The sequence below is a fragment of the Crocodylus siamensis genome, chromosome 12 (genome assembly GCF_052110815.1).
Source record: "Crocodylus siamensis isolate JL-2025a chromosome 12, ASM5211081v1, whole genome shotgun sequence".
In the NCBI taxonomy this organism is placed as follows: Eukaryota; Metazoa; Chordata; order Crocodylia; family Crocodylidae; genus Crocodylus; species Crocodylus siamensis.
The window spans coordinates 50,666,753-50,693,385 of NC_143406.1; the positions used below are offsets into that span (position 1 = coordinate 50,666,753).

Consider the following 26,633-nt stretch of genomic DNA (forward strand, 5'->3'; position numbering starts at 1 on the left):
GACCATAGATGTCTGGGGGGAGTGGAGAGGACCAGTGTTACACAGTAAAGAACTTGTAGCTGTCCTGTCTGCCTTGAGCACTTCTTGCAATTTCCAGGCGATCCTTAGGTGAAGGTAATAAGGTGATGAGAATAAGATGGGGTTTAACACTGATAAGTGCAAGGTGTTGCACATGGGGAGGAAGAACCGGCACCACACTTACAGGTTGGGGAACTCTCCTCTTGCCAGCACGGAGACGGAAAAGGATCTTGGAGTCGTCATTGACTCCACGATGAACATGGACCGGCAGTGTGGGGAGGCAGTCAAGAAGGCCAATCGTACCCTATCATGCATCCACAGATGCATCTCGAGCAGGTCCAGGGAGGTGATCCTCCCCCTCTATGCGGCACTGGTCAGGCCGCAGCTGGAGTACTGCGTCCAGTTCTGGGCGCCACACTTCAAGAGGGACGTGGACAATATGGAAAGAGTTCAGAGGAGGGCCACTCGTATGATCAGGGGTCAGCAGGGCAGGCCTTATGAGGATAGGCTACGGGACCTGAACCTGTTTAGCCTCCACAAGAGAAGGCTAAGGGGGGACCTTGTGGCCTGCTACAAACTGGTCAGGGGGGATCAGCAGGTATTGGGGGAGTCCCTGTTCCCCCGTGCGCTGCCAGGAGTGACCAGGAATAACGGTCACAAACTGGCGGAGGGTAAGTTTAGATTAGATATTAGGAGGCGCTACTTCACAGTCAGGGTGGCTAGGGCCTGGAACCAGCTTCCAGGGGAAGTGGTGCAGGCTCCTAGCCTGGGGATTTTTAAAAGGAAGTTAGATGAGCACCTTGCCGGGGTCATCTGACCCCGGTGCTCTTTCCTGCTAAGGCAGGGGGTCGGACTAGATGATCTACCTAGGTCCCTTCCGACTCTAGCTACTATGAAACTATGAAACTATGAAACTATAAACTTAATGGGTTTGAAGAGAGGAGAGGACAGTGCGAGTCACTAATGGAAAGCAGTGGAGAGAAGAGGTGAAAGAAACCAAAAGCTTGAAAGATCATCTTGGTGTCAGTAAAAGGGTTTGAAAGTATAGAAAATAAGGACAGGACATGGTGATGAGCATAATGCACAGGAGTCGATGCAGCTGAAAATCATCAGGGGTGTCAGGGCAGGGGACACTAGGAAATGTGCAATGGAAACTAGAACAATGCATTTAGATGGTACCACAGGCTGTCTGAGCCAAGGGAGAGAGCTTGGAGAGGCCTATTCTTTCTTCCACCAATGTTAACACAGCTTGCTGATTAAAATTTTGGGGAGTATATAATACCCACTGGGTTGGATGGAATTCAGGATACTGAAGTCCATCTTCGTAAGGAATGTGGTTCTGAGTACCATTCTGTATAAGGGATTAACAGAATAGTGTATATGTTAATATCTGTAAGGTATACAGCCATAACTGTAGGAGGCTTTGAATTCAGAGAAACTGTCAATCCCAAGCCAGAAAACAAAGCTGCCTATATGTGCAAATAACAGGGATATAGGAGTTGTTGTACGGGGCAGATAGGTAGACTGGCCAGCACCCAGTCTCTCTGGTCAGTACTAGTTACGTTATTTACTTGCATAATAGCCACGCTTTTTCCGTAAATGTTGCTGCCATGAGGGTGGGGACTCTAGAGTGTGACAGAGGAGGTATTGGCGCTAAGGCTAGACACAGACGTTGCCAAATGGAGCAGTACAATTGTGCCATGATGTGTTGGGGCAATGCTGATTCCCTTTGCTGAGCAAAACTTACATTGTCTTTCGTCCTGCCCTTGATGGTGTGGATCAAGGGGCGACATGATCTCCCTGACCTATGCTGTGGGTCTGGGGCAGCAGGGAGAAGTGCGTTCTGCTCGGCCAGCCCGGCAGGGCTGAGGCAGTGGGGAATGACAGGTGTTCTGCCTCCGTTGTGGGTCTGGGACAGGCTGAGCGGGGCAAGCACCACAAGGTAATAGAGATCCTTCTCGGTAAAGCTGTAGAGTCTATTTTTACCTTCTGTTTCACCACTGAGTTTCCTGTTGTGGCGGAACAAAGGGTAAGGACATCTATTTGCTAAGCATTTGTGTTGCCTTGAAAAGATGTTGAGATGACACAAATAAGAAATCTGAGGACGTCTGTTTCCACCCTCAGTGACGGCTGGAATTGCATGTTTGATTGGCCAGCTGTATCCCCCTTGCACAGTTTTACAGGTGAGGCTGAAAGCAGGTCAGGGCCAGTTTGCTGTGTGATCAGAGTTTCCTTCATGCGTGTACTCCACTCCTTGACAAAATCACAGCTTTTAAGAGAGGTGTCTTTGAATCTGTTTCTTCAGAAATATGGGTGCCGCAAGACTCTTGGATGTTGCAAGTGGGAAACATTTGCTCTTCTAGACTCTGTCAGTCCTGGTGATCAAAGAGATGAATATTCTTTCAGGCTACCCATCCTTCAAGCCCCCCTTTTTGAGTCATGGTTCCCTGTGACTGGTTTCAGTCCCAAGTATGAGAAAAGTTAAATTGACTTAATTATTGAATTTACTGTAGGTGTGAAACATAACTCTTTTTTAATGTTTTTTTCTGTGTTTAATCTTCAGTCACAAAGTTCCCTTTTTGTGAAGGTATAGAGACTGTCCTGAGGGGGGCAAGTCCCTAATATAACCATCATAAATAAAGGTGGGGGCCTCTAGTTCCTCTAAGATGTCAAAGGCAGATGAACAAAACTTCAGCTTTCTTTTTATTTAATGGGTGTGCCTGTGTGTGAACACCCACTTGATTGAACATTTACTTCAATACACTATCTCAACTACTGTTTTGTTTTTTTTCTTTGCAGGATGAAACAGGTGCCTACTTAATAGACAGAGACCCGACCTACTTTGGGCCAGTGCTGAACTATCTCAGACATGGAAAACTGGTTATTAACAAGGACCTTGCAGAGGAAGGTAGGACTTCTACCAAATCTCTCATTTTCTTTCATCTTTCTCTGCATTGTCAGTGCTTTGAAAACTACAAAGGAGAGCTCAGTTTCTCTTTTTAAGGGATGCTTAATTAAATCAATTTGTTTTCATCTTTGAGGTACATTGCAGGCAACTCTCTACAGCATTCTGCTCTGCCTGAGATTAAACTGAGTCACTCAAGTCTGGTTAGTGCTGTGTGCTTTCACTGGAAACATGAGTCTGATTCTTGATCTCACTTGGAACAAATGGCTACGCTGCAGTACTGTAGAAGAGGACCTGGGGATTCTAGTGGACGGCAAGGTGGATGAATCAACAGTCCTCTTGTTGCAATTTTTTTTTAAGTCAGTTTATAACATATTTCACATAGCGGTAACAAACTCAAATGGGTTGGTCCATATCCAGACCATAGGGCTTCTTGTGGGCTAGATCCAAACTACAGGTCAAATGACCTACCTCTGGATCCAGATCATGGAGCTTCTTGCTATAGCTGCTGGCACTGTTGTATCAATGTTGATAGTCAAGGAGTTAACGCCATTGCCTGAACTACAAGGAAGTCAGATGAAAAGACACAGTAAAATACCTACCCAATGTAAGAAGTTTGTCTTCTAATTCTGGAAATTAATGTAGGAAAATATGTAGGTCATCCTTTCTGTCTTCATTAGAGGCCAATTTTGGATTGTTCTGTCTTCCTTCTCTGGCTTTATCCAGTCAGGTTGTTCAGAGGCAGAAATGAGAGAGCACTCCACAGGGTGTGGAGAGCACCCTGTTCAAGTTTGCTGATGACACCAAGCTGTGGGGTAAAGTGAATACACCAGCAGGCAGAGACCACATCCAGGCAGCCTTATGAGGAGAAGCTGAGGGACCTGAATCTCTTCAGTCTCTGCAGGAGGAGACTGAGGGAGGATCTTGTGGCTGCCTACAACCTTATCAGGGGCTGCCAGCAGGGACTCGGGGAAGTCTGTTCACCAGGGCCCCCCTTGGAGTCACCAGGAACAATGGCCACAAGCTGAGGGAGGATAGGTTTAGGTTAGATATTAGGAAGAACTACTTCACAGTAAGGGTGGCCAGAGCCTGGAATAGGCTTCCCAGAGAGGTGGTGCTCTCACCTTCCTGGAGATCTTCAAGAGGAGACTGGATAGGTACCTGGCTGGGGTCTTATGACCCCTGCCACCCCCAGTGCTCCTTCCTGCCCGTGGCAGGGGGTTGGACTAGATGATCTGTCTAGGTTCCTTCCGACTCATTGATTCTATGATTCTGTGAATTGATTAAAGTTAATCAACCAAGGGTGGCCTGCCTGCCTTCTCTCTTGGCTACTTTAATAAACAACAAAATTGTTCCAAGGTTGTTTCAACAACTTGAATGTAAAAGGGCTTTGTTTGCATAAATGCTAACCAAACATCACCAGCCAGGAAATGCAAAGAAGAATGGAAGGCAAAAACTTCCTTACTATTTTTTTTTCTCCTGTTACCTTCTCTCTGGGATCACAGCACACAGTGGAAAGCAATCCTGTTTATATTAAAAGTATGTTATCCATATAAGTGTTTTTATAGCTTAGGAAACAGAGGGAACCTTTCAAAGGTTCCCTCTTTTGTCCTGGATACCCAGAGAACTAGACCAAACCAGTTCTTCAGTGGTCCTTGGAAGGTGTCCTTTTAGCAAGATTTGCTACTCAGAAATATCTAGTTCCTAAAATTTTTATCTCTGAACCTGGACTGTTAATTTTCATAAGCTCTTCAATTACTTCTTTTTCTTTTATATAGCACATTTATGTGTTTTGCATTTTCACACGTTCATTAACATTACAGTTAAATTTATACTTAACGTTTACTAAACATAATATAATTAAGGTATGGCATATACTTTCTCTATGATTTCGATTGTCCCTTTTTTGTAACAGTGATTCTCAACCTAGGTGCCACAATCCTCTTCCAGGAGTGCTGTGACTTGAGTGCTGCCATGGCCAGGTTGAAATGCCCCATGCATCTCGTGCAGAGGCAGATTGGGAAACAGCTGCAGCTGGAGACCACACTATTCATGCAGCTCCTCCCAGAAACAGCAGTGCCAGGGAGGTGGGACCATCCTGTGCCCTCTGGGGCTAGCATGCAGGGTTGGACTGGAAAGGGCTATGGCAGCAGTGCATACTCTGGCTTTGCATTGTGTGTCCCAAGGAGTCAGGCTGAGCTTCAGCAACCTTTGCATGGCTCAGCCAGAGGAGTCCTGCTGTGCAGGAGCAGCCATTTGCCCAGCTGGAGATGCTAGGTTCAGGGACACCCAGGGCCTGTTAGAACACCCTCATTTCCCCCCTGCCCTTCCCTTGTGGGCACACACGCATATCTTCCCCCTCCAGTGGCTCAGGGGAGTCTTGACCAAGGCACAGTTCATTAGCTATGCCTCTGCTTCTGCCTGGTTTAGGTTTATCAGAAAACCTGGACAGGCAAGAGTGCATGGAAGCACTCAGGTAAGTGGTGGCTGTAGAACAGTAGTTCTCAACCAGGGGTGCTGCCGAATTCAAAAAACTGTGGCAAGTGCCCTGACTTTGAAAAGGTCTCTGAGAACCCCTGGCCTGTGTGTCTTAAGATCCTCAAGAAGTGAGGCTTCCACCACATCCCTGGGAAGGCTAACATGCCCTCTTGATTTTTCATCCAGTCAATTTTACTTAGTGTCTTTTGTAATAGTACTTACACTTAGAGCCCAGAAGAGCCTTTCTGCCTCATTGTCTACTTGCCTGCTATCACATCACAGATCCCTTGCATGAAATGATCAGTTCTGTCTTAAAACTCCTATATTGCTTTTCCTCTTTCAGTCAGCTTTTCAGGAACCTCACTTCTCTGGTGAAGTTTAATCTTCAATTTAAGTTTATTTGTCGCTGGATTATGCTCATCTGTTTTTGTACCAATGTTGTCCTTAGTTTACATCAGTCCTCTCCCTCTCTGGTGCGTATACTGAAAGCAGTCATAGCTCCTCTCAGCCTTCACTCAGCAAAGCTAATCAAGACAAGTTCTTCTGCTCCAGGGTTTGGCAACTTATGGCCATGGGCCAGATCTGGCCTACCAAGTGGTTTCATCCAGCCCACAAATTTTGGGTATCAGAAGCAATTCAGCAGGGGGTCATTTGGCAGCATTTTGATGATAGAGGGCTTATGCTGTTGATCGCATTCATATTGGCGGCAGTGGCAGGGAGAGATGATGGTAGCTGGGTTGGAAGCACTGACCTATCTCAGACCATGCTGCATTATTTCAGCCCACTGTTCTTGTTGTGAGCAAAGTTCTCTGTTTTTCCCAATCATCCTCATGGCCCTTCTCTGCACCTCTTCTGGTTTGCACTTTTTTCCTGAATGAGCGGTGACCAGAAATGTATGAAGTACTCCAAATGAGGTCTTGACAGTGCCTTGTACAATGACATTAATACCTTCCTCAGCTGATACAGCCTAGTTTCAGGTCTACTTTTTTCATGGCTGTGTAACACTGGTGGCTTATAATCATCCTGTGATTAATTCTCTTGGGTCTTTCTCTTCTAGTGTCATTTCCAACTGATGAACCCCAAGCTTATAGACAAAAACCTTTTTATTAGTTCCTAAAAGCATTGTTTAATTTAATCTGATTTCTCCAGTCTTCAAGGTCACCCAGTTTTTCCTATATGATATTCTAGTTCTGCTTTATATTGACAATACCTCCCAACTTTGTGTCATCAACAAATTTCATTATTACATTCCTCCTTTTCGTATTAAGCTCCTTAATGAAATTAAGATCAGTCCTAAAGCAGATCCTTTACTATTAATCTTCCTCCATTTTGTTAAATCCCCTCTCAGCACAACCTTTCTTCTCCTTTTTAACCAGTTCATTACTGCCTTAAGTTTCATGCCCTAATTCTCATATTCTCTACCATAATTCATAATATTTCATGTGGCAGGGTCAAATGCCTTACTGGGGTCCAGTAGATTAGACTTAACATATAGCTGCTTTTCTCAGCAGGGTGGCTATGTGATTAAAGAAAGATAACAGTTACAGATTTAGACATTTCTATGCATGTTGGTACTCTAGTAAAAATGCATCTGTGGGGTTTTGTATTGTCAACAGTTTTGGTAAACTCAAGTCTATTACTTACGTGTGAGCGAAGAAAAAACCCTCAGAAATGGTCTCATAGAGCTTTTCAGATTTGGATCTAGGTCAGCTCTTTGTGATGAGTAAACCCTGAATTATATAGAAGTGAAGGTGAGGGCAGGATCCTTTGGCTCACTTAAGCAGCAGTTCACAAGGCAAAACTGACTGCTTCCCATTGCATTAAAGGAGATCTTCCCAGAACTGTCTGTTGTTCTTGGCCTATAAACTTTGTTTACACTACCTTTTTCAAGCAAAAATGTTTCTTGTGCCAGGTGTACTGGAAGAAGCTGAATTCTACAACATCACATCACTAATAAAACTTGTAAAGGACAAAATAAGAGAAAGAGACAGCAAAATCTCACAGGTGAGGCCTTTACCTAATGTACTTTTATGATTCTGACCAAAGGGACATGGTTCTGTTTCATGTCAGTAACTTGTTGTGTTCTTCTGGACAAAGTATGAGTCCACTGGCACAGAGAGTACTACTGAATGCTAACACATTTTTGTTGTTTTCAAATGTTGGATACTTGAGAAATGGTGCAGAACATACAACTGGATGTTGTTGCTTGAGAAACCTATTTATTCACAGTATTTGAACACTGTGGGGATAATTATATTAGAAAATTATAAAGAGCTGGCCGGGGCAGCAGATTTTCTACTTATGGATTTAAATACTCCACCTACAAGGTGGTGAGAGTCTGTGGCTGTGAGATAACAGTCTGAATTCTTAACCTGGGTAGGAATGGATAAGCACAGTGACCGGAGTATCCTTATCTAATCTAAAGGCAGATCCTTATCTAATCTCCTTCCATTAAAAGAAGCCATATTTCATCAGCTTCCTAAGAGAAGCAAGTGTTGTTTTAAAATTTTAGACCACAATTGAGCCAGAAGCAGCAGATAGGATGAAATGTAACTGATAAACTTTTCTTTATTACTGATCAATCCTTGCTTTTTGTAATGGCATGCTAAATACTATGCTACAGGCCATGGCTTTCTGCTATCAAGACTTAGTTTCTTAAGTCACTGCTGTTAAAACGTGGATGATTATTTTTTTGATTATTTTCCAGAATCCCTTCTGATTTTTTCCTATTTTTTTACCCTGTACCTGTAGGAAGAGATTCTTGTCCTTCTCAAATCAGTTTGTGAACCTTTTTTCATAAAAATAAACGTGACATAGAGATACTGTTAATTTGGGGAAAATGTATTCAGATTTGCTGTGAGTGCAGTATCTCCATGGAGCTGGTATTATTAAGATGTTCTGATAACTGGCTCTCCATGGAGCTAGAACTTGTGACCTTCTGCTGCAGCCGTATCTTCTTGAGACTGGGACACAGAATGTCGGTTTTGTTTTCTTGACCCTTTGTGCTAGTTGGAACCTTTTAGGGAAATGATGATGGATTCCTGCTTATTTGTTACAGTAGTGAAGCTCTGACCTGGCTATGAGATGGAAACTACTCTCTGGCATGAGAGGGTGTAAGACTGGGTCTGTTGTCAGGCTGGAATAACTCTTAGGTTGTGAACCATAATGCTGTTATTCCTGGAGAGGAACCTGACTGAAATATTGTGATAAGTGTGTTTTTTAACAAGCTATGCCCTAAAAAAGTGGTGGGATTTGACCCTGGACAGGCAGTATGTCTGAACTGTGTGGAGCAGCATGGGAAGCTAGCTTTGTAAAGGTAGGTAATGGATTCAAATTGCTGTTACTACCAGACTTCCAGGAGTCAGTATTATTTTCAAGGCCCACAAATTTATATCATTTCAAGGGTTTCAGCCACTGAAATGTTTGTGAAATATTTCAGATCTTTGTACAGTCATCCTGAAAAGGGAGAGTAGACAGAAAATGAACAGTAGAATTCATGGGTCACTCCCAAGAAGTATTCCTGGCTGCAGGTAACGTAAGAGTAAGCTTTGGGGGGTTAGGGTCACAGCCCTTCTGTGCCACTGCTTGAACATGGTGATCCCAGTTAAGAAGTGAAAGTTACAAACAGCATAATTAGATTACAAAAATACTAAGCCATATGAATTAACTGGAGACCTAGAGGTCACTGATCCTGTGGTGTTAAAGTATCTATTGCTTAACATTTATATATATTTAAAATGTGGGAGAAACCCAGAGATAACACAGATGTCTTTATTTCACTTGCGATATTTCAAGTTTGTTGTTTTTTCCTGAAGGTGCCGGTCAAACATGTATACAGGGTGCTGCAGTGCCAGGAGGAGGAACTCACTCAAATGGTCTCCACAATGTCTGACGGCTGGAAATTTGAGCAGGTAATAAGATTAACAAAAAAATTCAGTTTGTTGTTTTGTGAGTATCACTGGGTTGTTTAAAAGTTTTATTCACGAATACTGAAATGTATAGAGAACAGTTGCCAAATGCAGTTGTTATTGAAGATTAGATGGGTCAAGAGAAAAGGAATGAAATTCGTGTCTTGAACATCAACATGCCAGTTTGGCAGGCGCTTAAAATCTGTCATCTCATTCCAGTTCCTCTCTCTACAATTATCCACGTCATAAGAGCCACTGTCATTCTCACAGGCAGCCTCAGCTGAGAGTGTAAAGGTTGAAGGGAGCAGAGGAGACTGACTTCTCCTCTTCAACATTTATGTTGGTGCTCAACCTGATACAAAGGCCTGTGAGTGAAAGGAAGGAAATGTCCTGGAGACAAGGTGTTTGTTATGTCCTAATAGTGACTTACCCAGAATAGGACTGAGATGCACCTGAGGGGTTGTTATGAGGGAAGACTTTGCTGCCGCTATCTGGTCATTACTACTTCTCTGGATAAATTGACAACTTTGGGAACCAATGCCCCACTATGGCACTTGTTTTGAACATTCAAACGGTTTACCAGGTCAATGTGCTAAAAGTTATCAGTGCATTCTAGTTTTTTTAGTTTAGGAAGTCAAAATTCCAGACATAGATTTGATAGTGCACCTTGCTTTGATATCCAAACTGTTTCCAAGTTTATATGAAGCACACTATTAGTGCCTAATCAATCAATATAGTTCTGCAGAAAAATAGGTGTGAACTCCATGGGTATGTTCTGTTCTTGTTCTTCCTCTTTCAGGTGAGGACAAATGATCTTTATTTACATGTTATACACAGCCCTGTTTGTAGTGTAGTTTGGATTCAAGAATATGTTTAAGGTTGCAGTGAATGCATTTGATAATCTTTGTGAACATGAACATACCAAAGGGAAGCTCCTTATCCTTCCCGATTGTAACCTGTTGTGACATCTGTGTTGCATGTGATCAGTCTGGCTGTCAACTGCAGAGGGAGGCTTGGGTGCTTAGGTCCTGAAACATGAGGAGGGTGAGATGAGTTATCTTGTATTTGCTGTATGGATAGTAAAGTGTTTAGATCGCCCAGAGATTGCCCCAGGATCTGAGAACCAAGATCACATTGCATGGGAAACTTCTCCTGCTTGGAAATAAGCTATATTTTTACCTGATCCAGGTGACTGTTCTTTGACGGGCAAACTAGGCAAGTTCTGTTTGAAGGAAGCTGATTTCTTCTTTTTCACAGAGGGTCTTTCCTTTTTAAAGGAGGGAGGGGACCCTACAGCTTCCATATAATCTAGGACTGCCTATTCTTTAGGAGTAGCATGTCTGAGCATTGACACTAACTACAAAGTGCATTAAAGTACAGTACTAGGATTTCCTTCAGAATTTATCTGTTTTAGGAAAAATTCCATTAGTTTTCCTTGAGCACTACCCCAAAGTCACAGTGCTTTGTCTAGGACATATGGTTTGAAGTTGACGGACACCAGATGTTTGATCTGGCACTGTGGTTTAGCTTGCCCTCCACTATATATTTGGCCTTGGGCAGGATCTACTTGCTTAGTTGTATCGTAGGTGCCATCCAGTTGTAATGTGATTGTCATGTTCTTGGCAATTAAGCTTAAGTCATTCCTTAAGCTTAATTGCCAAGAACAGGAATACGGTGATGTGGTGTGATGTTTAATTTTTGGAGAAATCCCTTTTAACTTGCAGTTCACCCTCTTAAAGGCATTCTCCTATAGAATGATGCTGCATATTGTGATGGGTGTCTCTTATGGGATACAATAAAATCCATTGACTTTTCCAAGGCAGTAATGGTTGCATAGGTTAGGAACCAATCTAGTTTAGCACAGGTTAAAAGTCTCCTTTTGGCAAATAAGTAAAAACTGCTTCCTTTAAAAATTGAAACATGAAACACTTGAAACTGGAAGAATTATCTTAAACTGAACCTGATGGTTGTAATCAAAGCGAGGGAAAGTCAGACTTTTGGCCCATTACAAGGACTGGTGTCTCAAAGACAGTAGTTTTCAATGTTTTTTCATTTGCTATGACCCCTAAAACATCTTGAATGGAGGTGTGGACCCCTTTGAATTGTAACTGTATTCACATACTTCTAATTGACCATAGTCATCTTTTGCGAACCCCTTTAGACGCAGTCTGTGTACCCCCAGGGGTCCGTGGACCACAGTTTGAAAACCACTGCTCTAGGAGAAACAAGTGGTAAAAGCTGTACCAACAAGCCATCAGTTCACATTCCACAAAAAGTCCTGGGATTGTGCTCTTTAGTAAAGTAAAACTCTTGGAAATTGTTGTGCCACTGCACTTTGTGCCCTGTCTTTGACAAAAGTAGTTTCTTCACATTGAAACCTTTGATCTGTTTGGCAAGTTGTAAATTTGTCCCTGTCTGGATCTTTAAATGGACCATTTTCCAAAGCTGAGGCGTTGAGTTTCTCTTGTAATTTGTCCTAGGGGGAAATGTTATTTCAAATGCAGAATGTCCCCAGTCATAAATTTCCTAGTTCTCCTTTAGCGCACAAGTAATGTTTTTTGTGATGTTTTATTAACTTTGTGTTCCTTTAAAGAACTTGATTTAAGCTTTCATTACTATTCTGAAATCAAATATTTATTAAGTTCAGCTCCGAATGCAAAACTTTATAACAACAAATTTGCGTTGTCCATTGTATTTTTTGTTCAAAGCCCATGTCCGTCCTACACGTTGATGATAAATATAGCCTGAATCTGATCCAGTAACACTGCCTTAAATAGATTGGCTAGGCAAAGCCAGTACTTAACTGATGCGCTCAAAATTATATGCCTAATGATAATAGTATGTAATTATTTTAACAGTTTGTGAAGCATCATTTTTACCAGCATTTCTCACTAGTGATAATCTTAAATGATTATTTAATCTGAATAGGAAGCTGTTTATCTCACAGCAGCCTTTATCTATCTCTTCATATTTAATCATAAAATCTAATCCTTCTCAAAGCACACAGACATACATATGCTTTCATGTGGTTTAGGCATTACAGAGTACTGTCAAGGTTATTCAGTGAATGAGAAATTACAGAATATACTGGGAATTTGAACCTCAAGATTATTGCATTTCTGTTATCTAATCCTTGGTATTGTCTCCCATGGGAACTAGATTGGACCTGGAGTGGGAATGAACACTGTCTAGATGCTTTGTAAAATCCCCTCTTGTAAAACTGCCTAGGATAGTCTTGGCTCTTTTCACATAATTGACTTTCTATAGTTCTTGGGGTTCATTTTTGGACTCAGTAATACAAATTGGGGTTTTGGATTACCAACACTGTTTCCTGAAAACAAGATACATTTATCTCCTAACTTTCATTTCCATGCCCCAAAGGGGAAAGGAGAACAATGCTATCACATTGCTCATAATGCAGCAACCTTTTCCTAGGTAATCCAAAATAATTGGCAGATATTGCTGGTGATAAGTCATCTGCCTTGCCATTACAGTTCAACTTTATAAGAAACTAGAGTTGGCCTTCAAATCAGAAAAGACTTTTTAACCACCTGCATGGATTTTAAGATGCACAGCATCCATTGCTTAGGATTCTGATTTGAATGCTAAAACAATTACAGCTGGCATGTTTTAAAACAATAAAAGTCATTGCAATATGTCCTAGTGGCAGTTGAACACTGGTTTCTCACCCCAGAGCCCATCTGTTGTTTGTATGGTTCGGATGACACTTTTACACTTCGGCTTTACAAAGGTTTCTTTTTGTGTTTTGCTCTGATTGGTTATTGCAGCTTGTCAGTATAGGTTCCCCATATGCCTCTGGCCGGGCCCAGCAGTCAGAGTTTCTGCTGATAGTAGCACGGGAAATGAGAGGGGAGGAGAGACGCCTCCAGAAATGCTGCAGTGAGGTGTGTCATACCATTCTTTTTACCCTCACGCCAACGTGCATGGCTGTCTTGCATTTCTGCTGTTTTCAAATCATTCCACTTTCTTCCTGGGGATACAGGACCTGGTAGTTCTGTGTTTAGTTGTTGTGAATGGCTTTTATTTATATCCGTGACACTTCATTACATGTTATAAATGTTCATCTTGTACAAAGCTGTAACAGCTACTTAAATTCAGACAATTGTCTTATTTGATAAAAGAAGTTTTGCTGCTACTTTTTTTCTTTCGCATTTAGTATCCCCTGTGTTATACTCGCTAAGTAAAATATAATCAGAGTCATGTTAACACCAGGAACTTGGCACAAAATCCAAACTACTTTATTAAAATTAAAGTGCATTCAAAATGTAACCTCTTATAACTCATTTATCCCAAGTTGATTTTGTATCATCCACCCAAGTAGCAAGACAAGTTTTGGTTCCAGAATCTCATATTCATGAAAACTTAGAAAATATGCAGCTTGTTTTTCATGTGAGTAGTTTAAGTGTTCTGTGTGAACAGCACAAAATGATTTGTTTTACTCTGAAAATTCTGACGCCGAACAATAATTGATCATTTCACTCATCTTCTTTTTTTTTTCTCTGTAGTAAAATCTGCTTTTACCGAATATAATTTAATTCTACACTCTTTTCTCATACCTACATGGTGGGGAAGGGTCTGGTTCATTACTCTGTATACAGTCATTCATTTTTAATTGTGCTGTTGTTTAATTGTTAAACTAAAATTATAGTAAAGTGCTTTATTTGAGATAAATGAAACCTGGTGTATGAGATTATATGGCTGCAGCTCTTGTCACATAATTCCAGATTACTTTTACATTTGCCTGACTAGGCTCTTGAATCTGTTACCAAATATGAAAGCACTTTAGCTCTTGTCATTATAAAGATAAGTTTCAGTAAGTGAAATGAATGTAAACTATGTAAAATAGTGCATTGATGTCTGCCTGAGTGTGAAGACGGTCTGAAACAACTCTGAGGGTATCCATGATCTTTTGGTAATGGTACTCTGGGAGTATACTAGATGCATTTTAAAAGAGGTAAATATGGTATATAACTGTCAGTTAGTTAAAAAAATTAAAATACCAGATGTGATGGTGGCGGGAACGAGGCCAGGGATGATATTTGTAAGGGGCTGCAGATGCATGAAACTTCCTTTTCTTCTTGACATTTTTGAAATATGAGAGTTTTTAAATGTCAGCCTCAGTGGGCGTGACTGTGTGTGAATGACACCTGTCTAAACTTACATTAAGGTGATTTAGGCATGCATCTACATGTGCATGCCTTAAGGCATCTTAACGTGGCTCACTGGGCAAATGCATTTGCAGCCTACCCTGGACAGCCCCCCCCACACAGGCATGCTGAGGCCTGTGGTGGGTACCACGCTGGGAAAGTGGCTGGGGACAGCGCGAACAATGACCATGTTCCTGGTCAGGGAGCACAGAGAAAAGGTGCAGGGTGTGTCCAGGGGCCACAGTGTCTGTCAGCGACATGTGCAGAGCCAGGGCTACTGGACCACAGCCAGAGGCAGCTTGGCTCCAAGCAAGCAGGGGGTATGCCTGAGCCACCAGGTTGTGTCTAGTGACTTGAGGCAGCTGCACCTAGCACTGGGCCTGGCTGCGGGGTACTGAGTGGCCACAGGTGCCCCGAGCCCACGACAGTGTAGCCGGGCAGTGCGGCTCTGGCTCTAACCCTCTCCCCAGTGTCAGTCAGGAGCAGGCCAGAGCCAAGCCCATGAGGTCCCGTGCTACCTCTAGGTGCCACCAAGAAGAAGTGGCAGGTGCTGTTCTCCAAGGCGCAGATACTGGAGCTGGAGTGGCAGTTCTGGCAGCAGTGGCAGTACCTGTCAGTTTGCCAACTGACTTGGGGCTTCAGCTCCAGCATCTGCATGTTCTTGGAAGCGCCCGGTGGCAGCCTGGGGTCCCTCAGGATCAGCTCTGGCCCACTCAGTTGACATACGTAGCATTAAGGTGCCTTAAGGCATCTACACGTCCCTTAAGGTGCCTTAACTATTTGCACCTAAATTTGATACCTGCTTTATGCAGGTATCAAATTTAGGCATGGTTAGCCTAAAATTGCCATTTTTAAGGTGCATTAAGGGCATGCACCTGTAGACTTGCACCCTTAATGTACCTTAAAGATGGCTAAAGTGCCCTAAATTAGCATGTGTAGACATGCCCAGTAGGAACATAAAACTAATGTATGGGAAAATAGGAATGGGAGGCACCTCCCATGGTCATCTAGCCCAGCTCCCTTTTCAAGGCAGGAATCATCCCTGACTAAATCATCCCAGTCAAGTGTTTCTTAAGAGCAGCCAATGTGCTCTTAAAAATTTCCAGGGGTGGAGAGTCCATAATTTCTCTAGGCAGCCTGTTCACTCCTCGTAATCAGAAAGTTCCTGTTGATTATCCAACCTAAATTTTCCCTGCTCTAGCTCGAGTCCATTGCTCCTAGTCTAGTCAAGAGTAAATTGGATGCTTATCTTGCCGGGATCCTATGACCCCAGCTGACTTCCTGCCCTTTGGGCAGGGAGCTGGACTCGATGATCTCCCGAGGTCCCTTCCAGCCCTAATGTCTATGAAATCTATGAAATAGTCCCCTACAGACAAAGAGAAAAGCCCATCGCCAGCCTCTCCACAATCGCCCTTCAGGTATTTGAAGACTTATCAAATCCCACCCCTTCAGTCTTCTCTTCTCCAGAATAAATAGCCGGAGTTCTTTCAGGCTTACCTCATACATTTTACTTCTCAGGCCTCTGATAATTTTTGTTGCTCTGGACTGAAGTCTTTCCAATCTATCCACTGCCTGCTTGAAGCGTGGGGCCTTAAACTGGCCGCAGATCTCAAGGTGAGGCCTCACCAGTACTGAACAGAGTGGAAGACCCACTTCCCTTGATTTGCAGGTGACCCTCTGATACACCCTACTACACTGTTGGCCATTTGTGAAACAAAAGCACACTGTTGGCTGCATGTTTAACAGAATCTCTTGGGATGGATGAAAGCACCATAAAATAATGACACAAGAAACTGCATTTATTCTGAGTGACTTCAGTGAGTTTACCCCGGAAATGAAGATGATCCAATACCCAGTAGTGTCTGTGAGAAACAGCTATATGATTCTTCTGCTTACATCAAGTTGGATCTTTCAAATTGATGGAATCGGGAGATCATCACAGAGAACTCACTTCATCTGTTAGAAAAATAACTAAAGCCAGAATATCTTAAACTTACAATATTTTCAGTCAGCTATACTACCATCCCCAATCTTTCTTTTCAGTACATTTCAGGTTATAGTGGGTAGTTTGTGCACCTTCAGATGTCAGCTGGCAGACAGAGTTTGATTACAGGCTCTGTTCATTGTTTAAAATAATGAAATATTGTTACCATGGTGGGAGAACCACTGTGGTCTGTGACTATGATAAGCCAGTACTAAGAGAACATAGAAGGTCAAATTGTGGAGGAGAGTCTAGTGGGAACGAAAGTAGTTCTCTAAGATGATTTTTAAAAGCAGTAATCCAGTCCATGTGATTTTTCTTTCTTTCTGACTACTAAAGCTCCAGAAAAATTATCTAAGGGCGCTTGTCCATGTTATACCTCTCCTGTTACCATGTGACACTTTTCCTGTGTCCACATGACAAAAATCACCATTAAGCTAGCTAAACATCTGTGTATCCACATCAGCTGATTTTATCATTTTAGATTTTTTTTATCGTGGTAATTTAAAACACCTCTGGCACATTTTATTTTTAGCTCCTGAATTTCTTCCATGAGGGTTTTTTTAAATTGTTTTACATTTTCAGCGTGGCTCTGATGTATGCCCAAACACATGATTTTCCCTACTTTGCAACTATTACACCACCAGGTGCTGCATGGGTTCACTTGGTAATCCACGAAAATACATTGAATTTCTATTGCAGTACTTCAGCAAGACTCCAGGTGCTAATCTTGCAGTTTTTACTGGTGAATTAGTTCAAGGTTCAGCGTAATGAAAAATACAGCTTTTTTGGATTCCGACAAAAATTGTTCTGTGTGTTCGCATGCACTTTGTGGCAAAGATCAAATTGTTATGTGTCTGGCAGTTCAAGACTCAGGTTAATTAAAATTACTTTTTGTTCAACTGGGTTTTTGGTTTGGCAGGGCTGAGTGGGGGGGTTAGGGCTAACCTGGGTGGTACTCAGATGAGGTACCCCCTCTCCACTTGGAGGGATTTAGCAGATGTTAACGTATTATCAGAGGGGTAGCTGCTTATGGTGGAGCAGCTGTCCTCCTATCCCCTGTAGAGTAGAGCCAAGACCAATTGGAACTTAACCATGTATGGGTTTAATAGGGAAAGAATGGGGTGGAATATAACACACAGGTGGGGGGCAAGGGGACCCTGGGAGATAAAGGTACACCCCCTCCCCCCCCCCGGGCACCTGTGGGGAGGGGAGGAACCAAGGGAGCAGAGGGATTTTAGGAGAACATGCATGTATAACAGACAAATCAGCAACAAACTTGAGGTGCTGGGTTTCCAAAAATATGACATGCAGGCACTCCGGTGGGGTGGGGTAACACAGGTGAGGGGAACCCTGCTGTCCTGTGAGGGTTCCCTTTTGTAGGCACCTCAACCCACTGGTGCCCTGGCTAGGATTCAAACCCAGGTCTCCCACATGGCAGGCAAAAGTTGCACTACTGGACTACTGATGTGTGGGCAGCTGGCTTCAGCTCCTGGCTCCAGTGCTTGTGGGATCCTCCATGTGCCATCTGCACACCAAGCTGCCCAGCTTCATGCTGGAGGGGGGTCAGAAAGAATCCAAGCTGCCATCTACAGCTCAGGGCTTTGGTCCCTCCAGGACCCACTGCACACTGCTCCTAGAAATGTAGGGGGCTGCGGATCAGGAGTGAAGGGCCCTTGCAGTGAGTATGGTGGGGGCTATGCTAAACTACTGTATGTTGGCGTTGCACCCAGCTCTGGGGTATATTTCAGCCCTCCCCATGCACTGTTATATGCAGCTGTTACTCCCCAGAGCTGGGCATATATCTGTTATTCCCATGCACTGTTATATGCGGTTATTACACCGCAGAGCTAGGGTTATCCCATGCCATGCCTCTGTGGCACTGGGGGGATCTCTTGGACCAGGGGCTTCATGCCTTGTCTGTCAGCGTTACTGGGATGCTGGTTTTAGGGTGACTACACTGGTTACACAGCCAGTTCCCTCATTGCCAGGACAGCTCCCCCTGACATGAACCACAGTAGCAGACCATAGTACTGTCTCCTTATCTCTCTGGACACAACTGTGTCGACCCAGGACTAACCCAGGTGTGCCCAGCTCTGGAGTGTAATGTCCATGTATAACAGTGTAGGGTGAGGGCTGTGATGAAATGTTATATGTGGCTGTTGCACCCAGCTCTGGGGTGTCTCTCAGCCCTTCCCATACACTGTTATGTGTAGCCATTACAACCCAGAGGCAGGGTCACCCCATGCCATGTCTCTGGCGCTGGGGACTCTCCTGGACACCCTTGACCATGTGGACTGGCCCAGGAAGGATTTCCAGCTGTCATCCCAGTCCAAAAACCAGTTCCTTATTCAAGTCTATATACTGAGTCTGTATGGAAAAAAAATTGCTTAGTCAAAGAGTGTGGTCACTGATTTGTCACGCTTTGGGGTACCTCTCACTCCCACCCTGCAGCCCTTGCCCCTGGTGCCCTCATCCAGGGCCCCAGCCAAAAAGCAGCTTCATTGGAACACTATTAATGCAGACAAAACAACTCAAAGGGGGTGACTGCTCCAGGATTCGGCCAGAGTCACTCAACTGGTTTTACAGGTTCTGTTGAAGAATCTTAAGGTAATGGTCTGAGGGTGGGGTGGGAAATGGTCCTCTCCAGTTCTACAGGAGGCACAATATACAACAATCGCACAGAAAATGTGGTCGTGCCTACAGCCAAGCCACTGTCCCCCCAGCCTGCTTGTGTCCCTCACTCCCAACCTGAAGGCCCTGCCCCAGTAGCCCTGCCAGTGCCTCTCGTTCCTAGCTAACCTGCAGCCCTCCAGCCCAGCTGGTGCCCCTCACTCCTGACCCACAGCCCGCTGCACTCCCAGAAAGAAGCAGCTGTATGACTGTCAGGCAGAGCAATGGCAAACAGAGGGTGGTCAAAGAGGACAGGGACATGCTGCTGGGGACAAAAATAGGTTTAGAAGGAACAGGGGTACCAGAGAAGAGAGGCAAGCTTAGGGGGTAGAGGACAGGAAGGGGGAGCAAGTGTTGAAGGGATTTGGTTGTAGGCTGGGGGGATATGACTGCAGGGGATGATGACCTGCCAACGCAGCAGTTAAAAGATTGACAAGCAAATAGACTAAGTGATTAGAGAATACCTCTCGTTGAGCTTGGGCTGTTTCTTTCTTCACCTCAACCCACACCATGCCCCTGCTGTGTGGGGGGGTGGGGGTGTTAGATCATGCTGGCCACTGTGTGGTGATCGCAAGGGGAGGGGGAATTGGAGTACACGGATTGTGGCCCCCCAACCGCATTTTGGGGGAAGCTGTCTTGGGCATGGGGATCCCTGGTACTCAAAGAATCTTAATCAACTTCAATAAGAACTCCAACCACCCCCACACTGGTTCCCAGCTTTGGAAAAAGTCTTGCTTTTTGATGCGAGGGTACAAACAACAGGAGACACAGGATTCTTTCTGTTTTACACAAAAATTCCTGTAGTAATGTTTCCATTCAGGCTTTAGCCTGGGTACATGATACCCAGATGCCAGCACACCGGGGGGGACAAGGGGGGTGGGGACAGCCAGACACTTTGGGTACCCCTAAGTGTACCCAGCGTGCAGAAAAAGTGGCCGGGGGGGGCAGAACTGCTTTGAGACCAGGCTTGGGCGGGATGGCAGCCCCTTTGGGAGGCTTGCAGTACAGACCCCCGATGCCACTCCGGACTTGTGAGGGGGAGGTAGGCAGGCTCACTCCTGCAGACTGTTGCATGAAAAGATTTCCCGCCCCAACCAGCAGCGCCCCGTGGAACAAGCAGCCAGAAGAAAGAGGGAGGCTTTGCAAGGGAGGTGGGCAGCACTGCTTATTGAATTCAACGCCACTGCCCCTCCCCCCCCCAAAAAAAAACAAACAAACCCGTGGCTCTCAAGCAAAGCCTCCAACAATTCCCCCCGAAAAAGGAACTCAGCATGACCCAAGAAAATAAACCAACCAAAATATCAAATCTTGTCCTAAAATGCCACCTGGCAGTAAAGTAGTACTGAAAGGGCAGGAGGTTAAAATTGTTCTGACGTGTCCCCTAGTGCATTTTACTAATTATAGCATAATAAGTCATGGTAAATCACATCCATGTTACTGAATTAGTCGTCATTAACTAAGAAGGGAAAATTAAACCAGGAACATTTTTAGCGGGTAAATGCCAATTAGGTGAACAAGCGCCCTAAGATGCCTTAAATTTTGTTAGGACAAATGAAGGGAAGAAAGTCCTTCCTGGGAGTGAATGGTCTTTATCATCAAAGGCACTGCACACTTCCTTAGCAGGACTTCATCGCGGCGTCAGTCATTGAGAATCAGGTGTTTCATGATTAAACTATTTTTTCTGAACATTTTTACAAATATAACTTAGTCTTGACTATTTCTATACACACATTTTAATAACACTTGTAATCACAGTTCTGAAACAATACATAAAAAGGCACCATTCTCTTTCTAAGAGTCACAACATGGATTTCATGACTGTTAGGAATTTCATGTTTTCTTTCTCTTTCAAACTTAAAAGGTTTTAGGAACCTACCTTTCTTTAATATATACTATAATAAAAAAGAAAAAATACATTATTTAGAACCTATTACACTTTGGAAAAAAATGTTAGCAGTAGCAGCAATTAGAGATTAAATAGATTCTTTTTTATTATAAGTAAACTCTTCCACACTACATGAATACACCTCAGAAGGCCCATTTCTTGTAAAACAAAAACATCTAAGGCTCATTTTACAGATAACTTACTGTATCTTATTTGTAAGAGAAGCAAGGTTTTTTGATACCGTTTATTGGACCAACTGCATAATTGAGAGCTGCTGGACAAGATTTCAAGCATCAAGTGCATTTCCTCAGGCCTCTTATTTGACATGGTTAATCTTTTGTAACTTCAGGTGGAATTTTGCTCTAAGATATGCACATATGCAACTCTCACTGAATGCAATAGCAGCAATATTAGATTCACACAAGGAAATGAACTTACATTTGTAATGTTAGTCCGCATAGTCCCCATCTGAACTGGGTGAGTTCTCTTAAGGGCTGGCATACAAGGTTTTTGTCTCCTACTATATCATATCAGTTTAGGTCAGACTAATAACTGAAATCGTGTAACTCCCTAATTTAGGTGCATGTAGTTATACCAGTATGGAGGTGCTTATATCAGTATAGCATCGTGCCATAAATTTATTGGATGGGGCTGGGTAGGGCAGCCATAGGGGTGTCTTCCGCAGCTCCTCCAGCTTTGCCTGCCTTTTCCTGACTGGGGGAGCTGCAGGGGTCTACCCTGCTGCCGCTTGCCCAGCCATCTGGAGTTGGGGGACAGTGCAGGCATAGCTTGTTCCACGAGGCAGCAGGGCAGAACCCCTGCTCCCAGCTCTGCCACGCCTGCATCCCATGCCCCCTACCCCGCCCCCCCGAGTAACACTCCCCCCCACCCTGGCTGGGCAGCTTGTTGGAGCCCCAATCCCTCCCTCCCCCATGCCTCTTCCCTCCCTGTCCCCAACCCCAACAGACTTACCAGCTGGAGGCAACTGTCAGGTGCCTGTTTAGTCTATGGCCGAATCTTTTTCCCATGCTTTTCATAATTGATTCGGATACTTCAAATCGATTCGGAGCTTTTACTTGGTCTCCTGATTTGATTTGGAGATTCGGTCCCCGAATTGAGCCGAATCTCCTCCAAATCAAATCAGTTATCGAAGCTTCACACAGCCCTAATATGTAGTCTTTTTGATTCACATGTACAGATTAAGTCTAGAAAACAGCAATACAATCATGTACTCTGATCTTCTAATAGCCCAGGGCCAAAAAATTTCACCCACTCATGAAAGTTCTTGCATCAAGTCCAGCAACTCATAGCTGACTTGCAGAGACACCCAGCTTTGTGTGAGGAATCTACCAGATCCCTGAGGAATCTTTTGTAGCAGTTAAGCAAATGCAGGGGGTTGTGTGCTCCCAGGAGCTTTCATAGTCTGTCCTTGCCCAGCCTCTTGTCTTTTTATACCTCGTAGGACATTGGCTTCAGCTTCTGGTCCTGTCATCAGTATCAGGCCTCATCACCCATTTGTTATGTTTTCAAACACTTTCTCCTGTGCTACCCCCAGGCATGGGAAGGGCTTCTGACAGACATCATGGAACCTATGTCATTGTCGTCCTTCAAATCCCTCTTTAACTCTTTTGCCATGTTGCCTGCAAGAAACCTGATGGTGACTAGACAGCAGAATATTGTGACCACTGCTTTTCACGCTGAACATTGACTTTATGGCACCACCTGTTCACCCAGTTTTAAGCTCTGAGATGGTGAGCTACCATCTTCTAACATGTCCATCTAGTGTCTAATGTGTCCATCTAGTGTCTTGTGTGGTGAAACTGTACGCCCAAGGGACCTAGGGGCACTGCTGCAGTGCAAACAATACTATATTTTCTCAGGTATAACCCACCCCCTCCCCCCCAGACCCAGCCGTGGAAAATTGGGATGCACATTATATGCAAGGAAAAAGGCTTTCCACAGATTGGCAAATTTGGCAGGGAGAGGGGGGCTGGGGGTAGAGCAGTGGCAGCAGTAAATATAATGACTGGTCATGTGTTTGGCAAAATGTAGCTCCTCTGTCTTGCACGATGTTTGCTCTCTAGTGCTAGAGTACTGCACTGGGGCTAGCATTAGCATGGTGCTAGTATAGTTTGGCAGTGATATAATAGGAAACCTCCAAATACGTTTAGTTCTGGAAAAATAAAAATGTTCCATCCTGTTCTGCCTACTTTTCTTTCCCTTCTCCCCCTCCCCCCGGGGAGAAAGAGTAGAGGGCAGCAGGATGCTGAAAACCAGTAGGCCATTTCTTGTAAAAAAAACAAAAAATAAACCCCAAAATAAACCAAACAAAAAACAAAAAAACACTTCAACAAGAGACGCAACAGAGTCTAGGTCTCTGTTACGTTACTGCTATTCTGTCAATGCTGTGCTTTCCTACCTACTCCATACCATTCCTGGAACAACGCTGGTGGCCTTGCTGAAACATGTCAAGGGATACACACACAGTGGGAAAGCACAATCTACCTTACCTTTCCTTTAATGTTGCCAACACAAATGCTAATAGATTTAATAGCAGCTATTCATTTTTCGTTTTCATGTTAATCCCTGTAGAAGGTTTTAGTGTTTATAAGTCCTAACTTGCACCACCAGGAAACGTTTGTGTTTACTTAAGCTGTGCTATTTTAATATCTGATATTGAACATTTTATCAATGGATGCTGAAGGCTCTCTGTCACTTCAGAATTTAAATCAAGACCAGTTATCTTTATAAAAGATGTCTCGGCTGATCCAAGACATTATGGGTTTTATGGAACCTCTTAGTGAAATTCTGTGGTTTATCTTATACATGATGTCATCATATCCCTTCCAGCCATAAAGTCCATTAAGTGGTCTGCCCCTGAGCTGATTTCCCAGAGTTATCAACAGAGGACATATGTCTCTTCACATGACATAATCAGGGAGCAAACTCTCAGCATTACAACACTAAACATTTTTGTCTTGGATTGGAATTCTTTTGTCACACTGATGCACTGACTTGCTGTTATTTTGTGCTGGTAATGTTGATAGGCCAGGCCCTGTAGAGTTTCCTCTTGTGGATTCATCTTGGTGCATAAAAACAAATGGCTAAAAGTAGTGAGCCTAACTTGATGGTATAGGGAACAGCCTATATCAGGGGTTCCCAAAGTTTTATGCTGTGGCCTGGAAGTGGCCGCAGCCCAGCAGTCACAGCCGACTGCGACCGGAAGACAGGTGAGGATATTCCCACCCCCTGGGCTGGGAGTGGGCCAAACCCTGCAGAAGGAGCTGCGGCCCCTCCTCCTGGTTCTCAGCCACTTCTGGTTTGGCAGCCAACCCACTGTGGGCCAGGTATTGAGAACCCCTGGCCTTTATAATACAGTCCTCTAGGGCCACTGTAGATAAATCAGACTGAGGAGAGATCATTGAAGTTGAAATAGGCAAGAGAAGAGTGTGCTTTTAAAAGGGTAAATTGTAAAACCAGCCACGAGAGGCCTGAAGAGGAGCATCTTTCCTGACTGTGAAAATGCACACACAAATAGAGCCCTGCTTTGAAACTGTAAATGCTAACTGAAAGTTTTTTTATTTCAATTTGAAGATGCTGACCTATATATAACCTGTGTAAAAAAAAGTTTGAAGAAACAGTGCTGAAAAGTGAGCTGTGTAGGAATGGCTAGAAACCTGTTGTTAACACATGCATGCTCATAAGCAGCACAGGGCAGGGCAGGCACAGCAGAAATTCAGTTCCTTGCAGGAGGAGAGACTGAGTGCTAATACACACGGAAGGCTTACAAATCCAATGAGGTCGCTAGACCAGTTTCATTTGTAAAATAGGCTCTGGACTGAAACCTTGAGCATGCCATCGCGCCTGAATAGGCAGTGTGTTGTCAGTAGCATGTCCGTGAACAGATTTTCTTGAATGAGCTGTGGAAGAAATCAAACGTCGCGTTGTGGTTGAATCAGAACCGACAGAGCCAGCTATTCTTTATTTAGGGCTATACTGTGATCACAGGGAGAATTCCATACAGCAAGGGGAATCCCCCACTTGTCTGTTTCAAAGGATTTCTTGGACTCTCTAAGTTTACAAGCATATTTATACTTAAGACAGAGAGAGAGAAAAAAATACGACCTTGGACAGTAAATCACTGATCTAAAACACACACAGACATATAGGCAGTTTACTTAAAGAAGAGTGAAACATTGTGCTTATAGAAATAGTTATCAGTTTCCGGTTTCTCAGAGAGAAAAATAAACTTAACATCTGTGCACAGGGTAATATATCAAGACAAAGCAAGGCATGCAGGATTCCTTATCTCAGAACATTTAACTGAAATAAGCAGTATCAGCACTTCTGGTCTCTTGTCTGTTTTTCTAGTCAAGTAGGCCAGAAGCCCAACTAAATTTACTACCACAGAGCCCTTTGCAAGGCTTTAGTATGGGCCAGCTATAAAGAATCCATGTTTATTTAACATTACAAAAGAGCCTATATCTGAAACTTAGGAAATGTCCAGCTGATCAGTAGCATGATGACTACTCACCCAGGCTTATCATGCCCAACAAAATGATTGCCAGCAGTCGCATGAACACATCGCTGCCTTTAAATTGCTATTGTCACACAAGAGGCTGAAGATTCAGGGGTGTATGAACTGAAGCACAGCTGTTTTCAGAGCTATTACTCTTTTGGCAGAGTAATAGTGGTAGGTGTTAGTTTAGCTGCTCTCGGGTCAGACTTACTATTTTGTGGAGCATGAAGGCAGTCAGCTGTTCACAGAACTCAACTGCAATTTGTGTTTTATGCTGTAAGTCTGTTGGGGAGTTGTATCAAACCAGCTGAATGCATTTGTATTTTCAAAGTCGAACTGTTTAAGCTGATTTTAAAGGACTTAAAAGACTCCATTTTTGTTGTGTTTACATTTCAAAGACTTACTTTTACACCACTTGAGCTGTACATATTATTCAGTTTGGGGGTTTGGTCTAAAACGTTTTAAGTAGCTTCTTCCAAAGGCACGGTCTGGCTGACCTGAAACAGGTTAGTGGTCACTAGCATGTGCATGGAGTTCTCTCCAGTGCCCGCACGGCTTCTGAACTCTTCTTTGTAAGGCAGGGCAGACTTCTCCAACTCATCCTCCATGGCTCAGTAGCCAAGTTAGCCTATGACTCCTCTTGTGCAAATGATTCCTATTGTGGAGATAAGTAGCACTGTTAGGCTCTCCAGAGGGGCCTGTTTGTGTTTCTAAGAGACTATTTTGATGGCTTCAGTAGACTTTTTTGATGGAAACGGTGGTAACTTCTTTATTTTGTGTTTTATTTTTTTTCTGGCTGTAGCTGTTGATACCTCTGCCACCCATAGTCAAGTGATTTAGAAATCTGTATTGGTCCACTCGGATAATGAAATATAATGTTTTTTTAGACAATAACTTTTAGCCGTTTCCAATGTGGCTAAAGAACAGCAAACTTGAACCTCTGTCACTGGCCAGTATTGGAGGCTTTTTGGGAACTGAATAGAAAATGATCTTATAGGTAAATTACTTTGGGTATTTTTTAATGGAAAATCAGGATACTGAGAGAGGCTTTCATACATCTGTGACAGCACAGCTGATGGCTTTGGTGTAGTTGTTATG

General features: G+C 43.6%; 1 protein-coding gene across 1 annotated transcript in view; it reads left to right on the forward strand.

Annotated features, from left to right (window-relative positions):
* KCTD5 (potassium channel tetramerization domain containing 5) overlaps positions 1-26,633 on the forward strand; it is a 55,806-nt gene that overhangs the window by 9,114 nt on the left and 20,059 nt on the right. Inside the window, exons 2-4 of the mRNA XM_090023636.1 lie at positions 2,818-2,926; positions 7,314-7,405; positions 9,217-9,312. Of these exons, the coding sequence (XP_089879762.1) occupies positions 2,818-2,926; positions 7,314-7,405; positions 9,217-9,312 (297 nt within the window). The remainder of the gene's footprint in view (positions 1-2,817; positions 2,927-7,313; positions 7,406-9,216; positions 9,313-26,633) is intronic.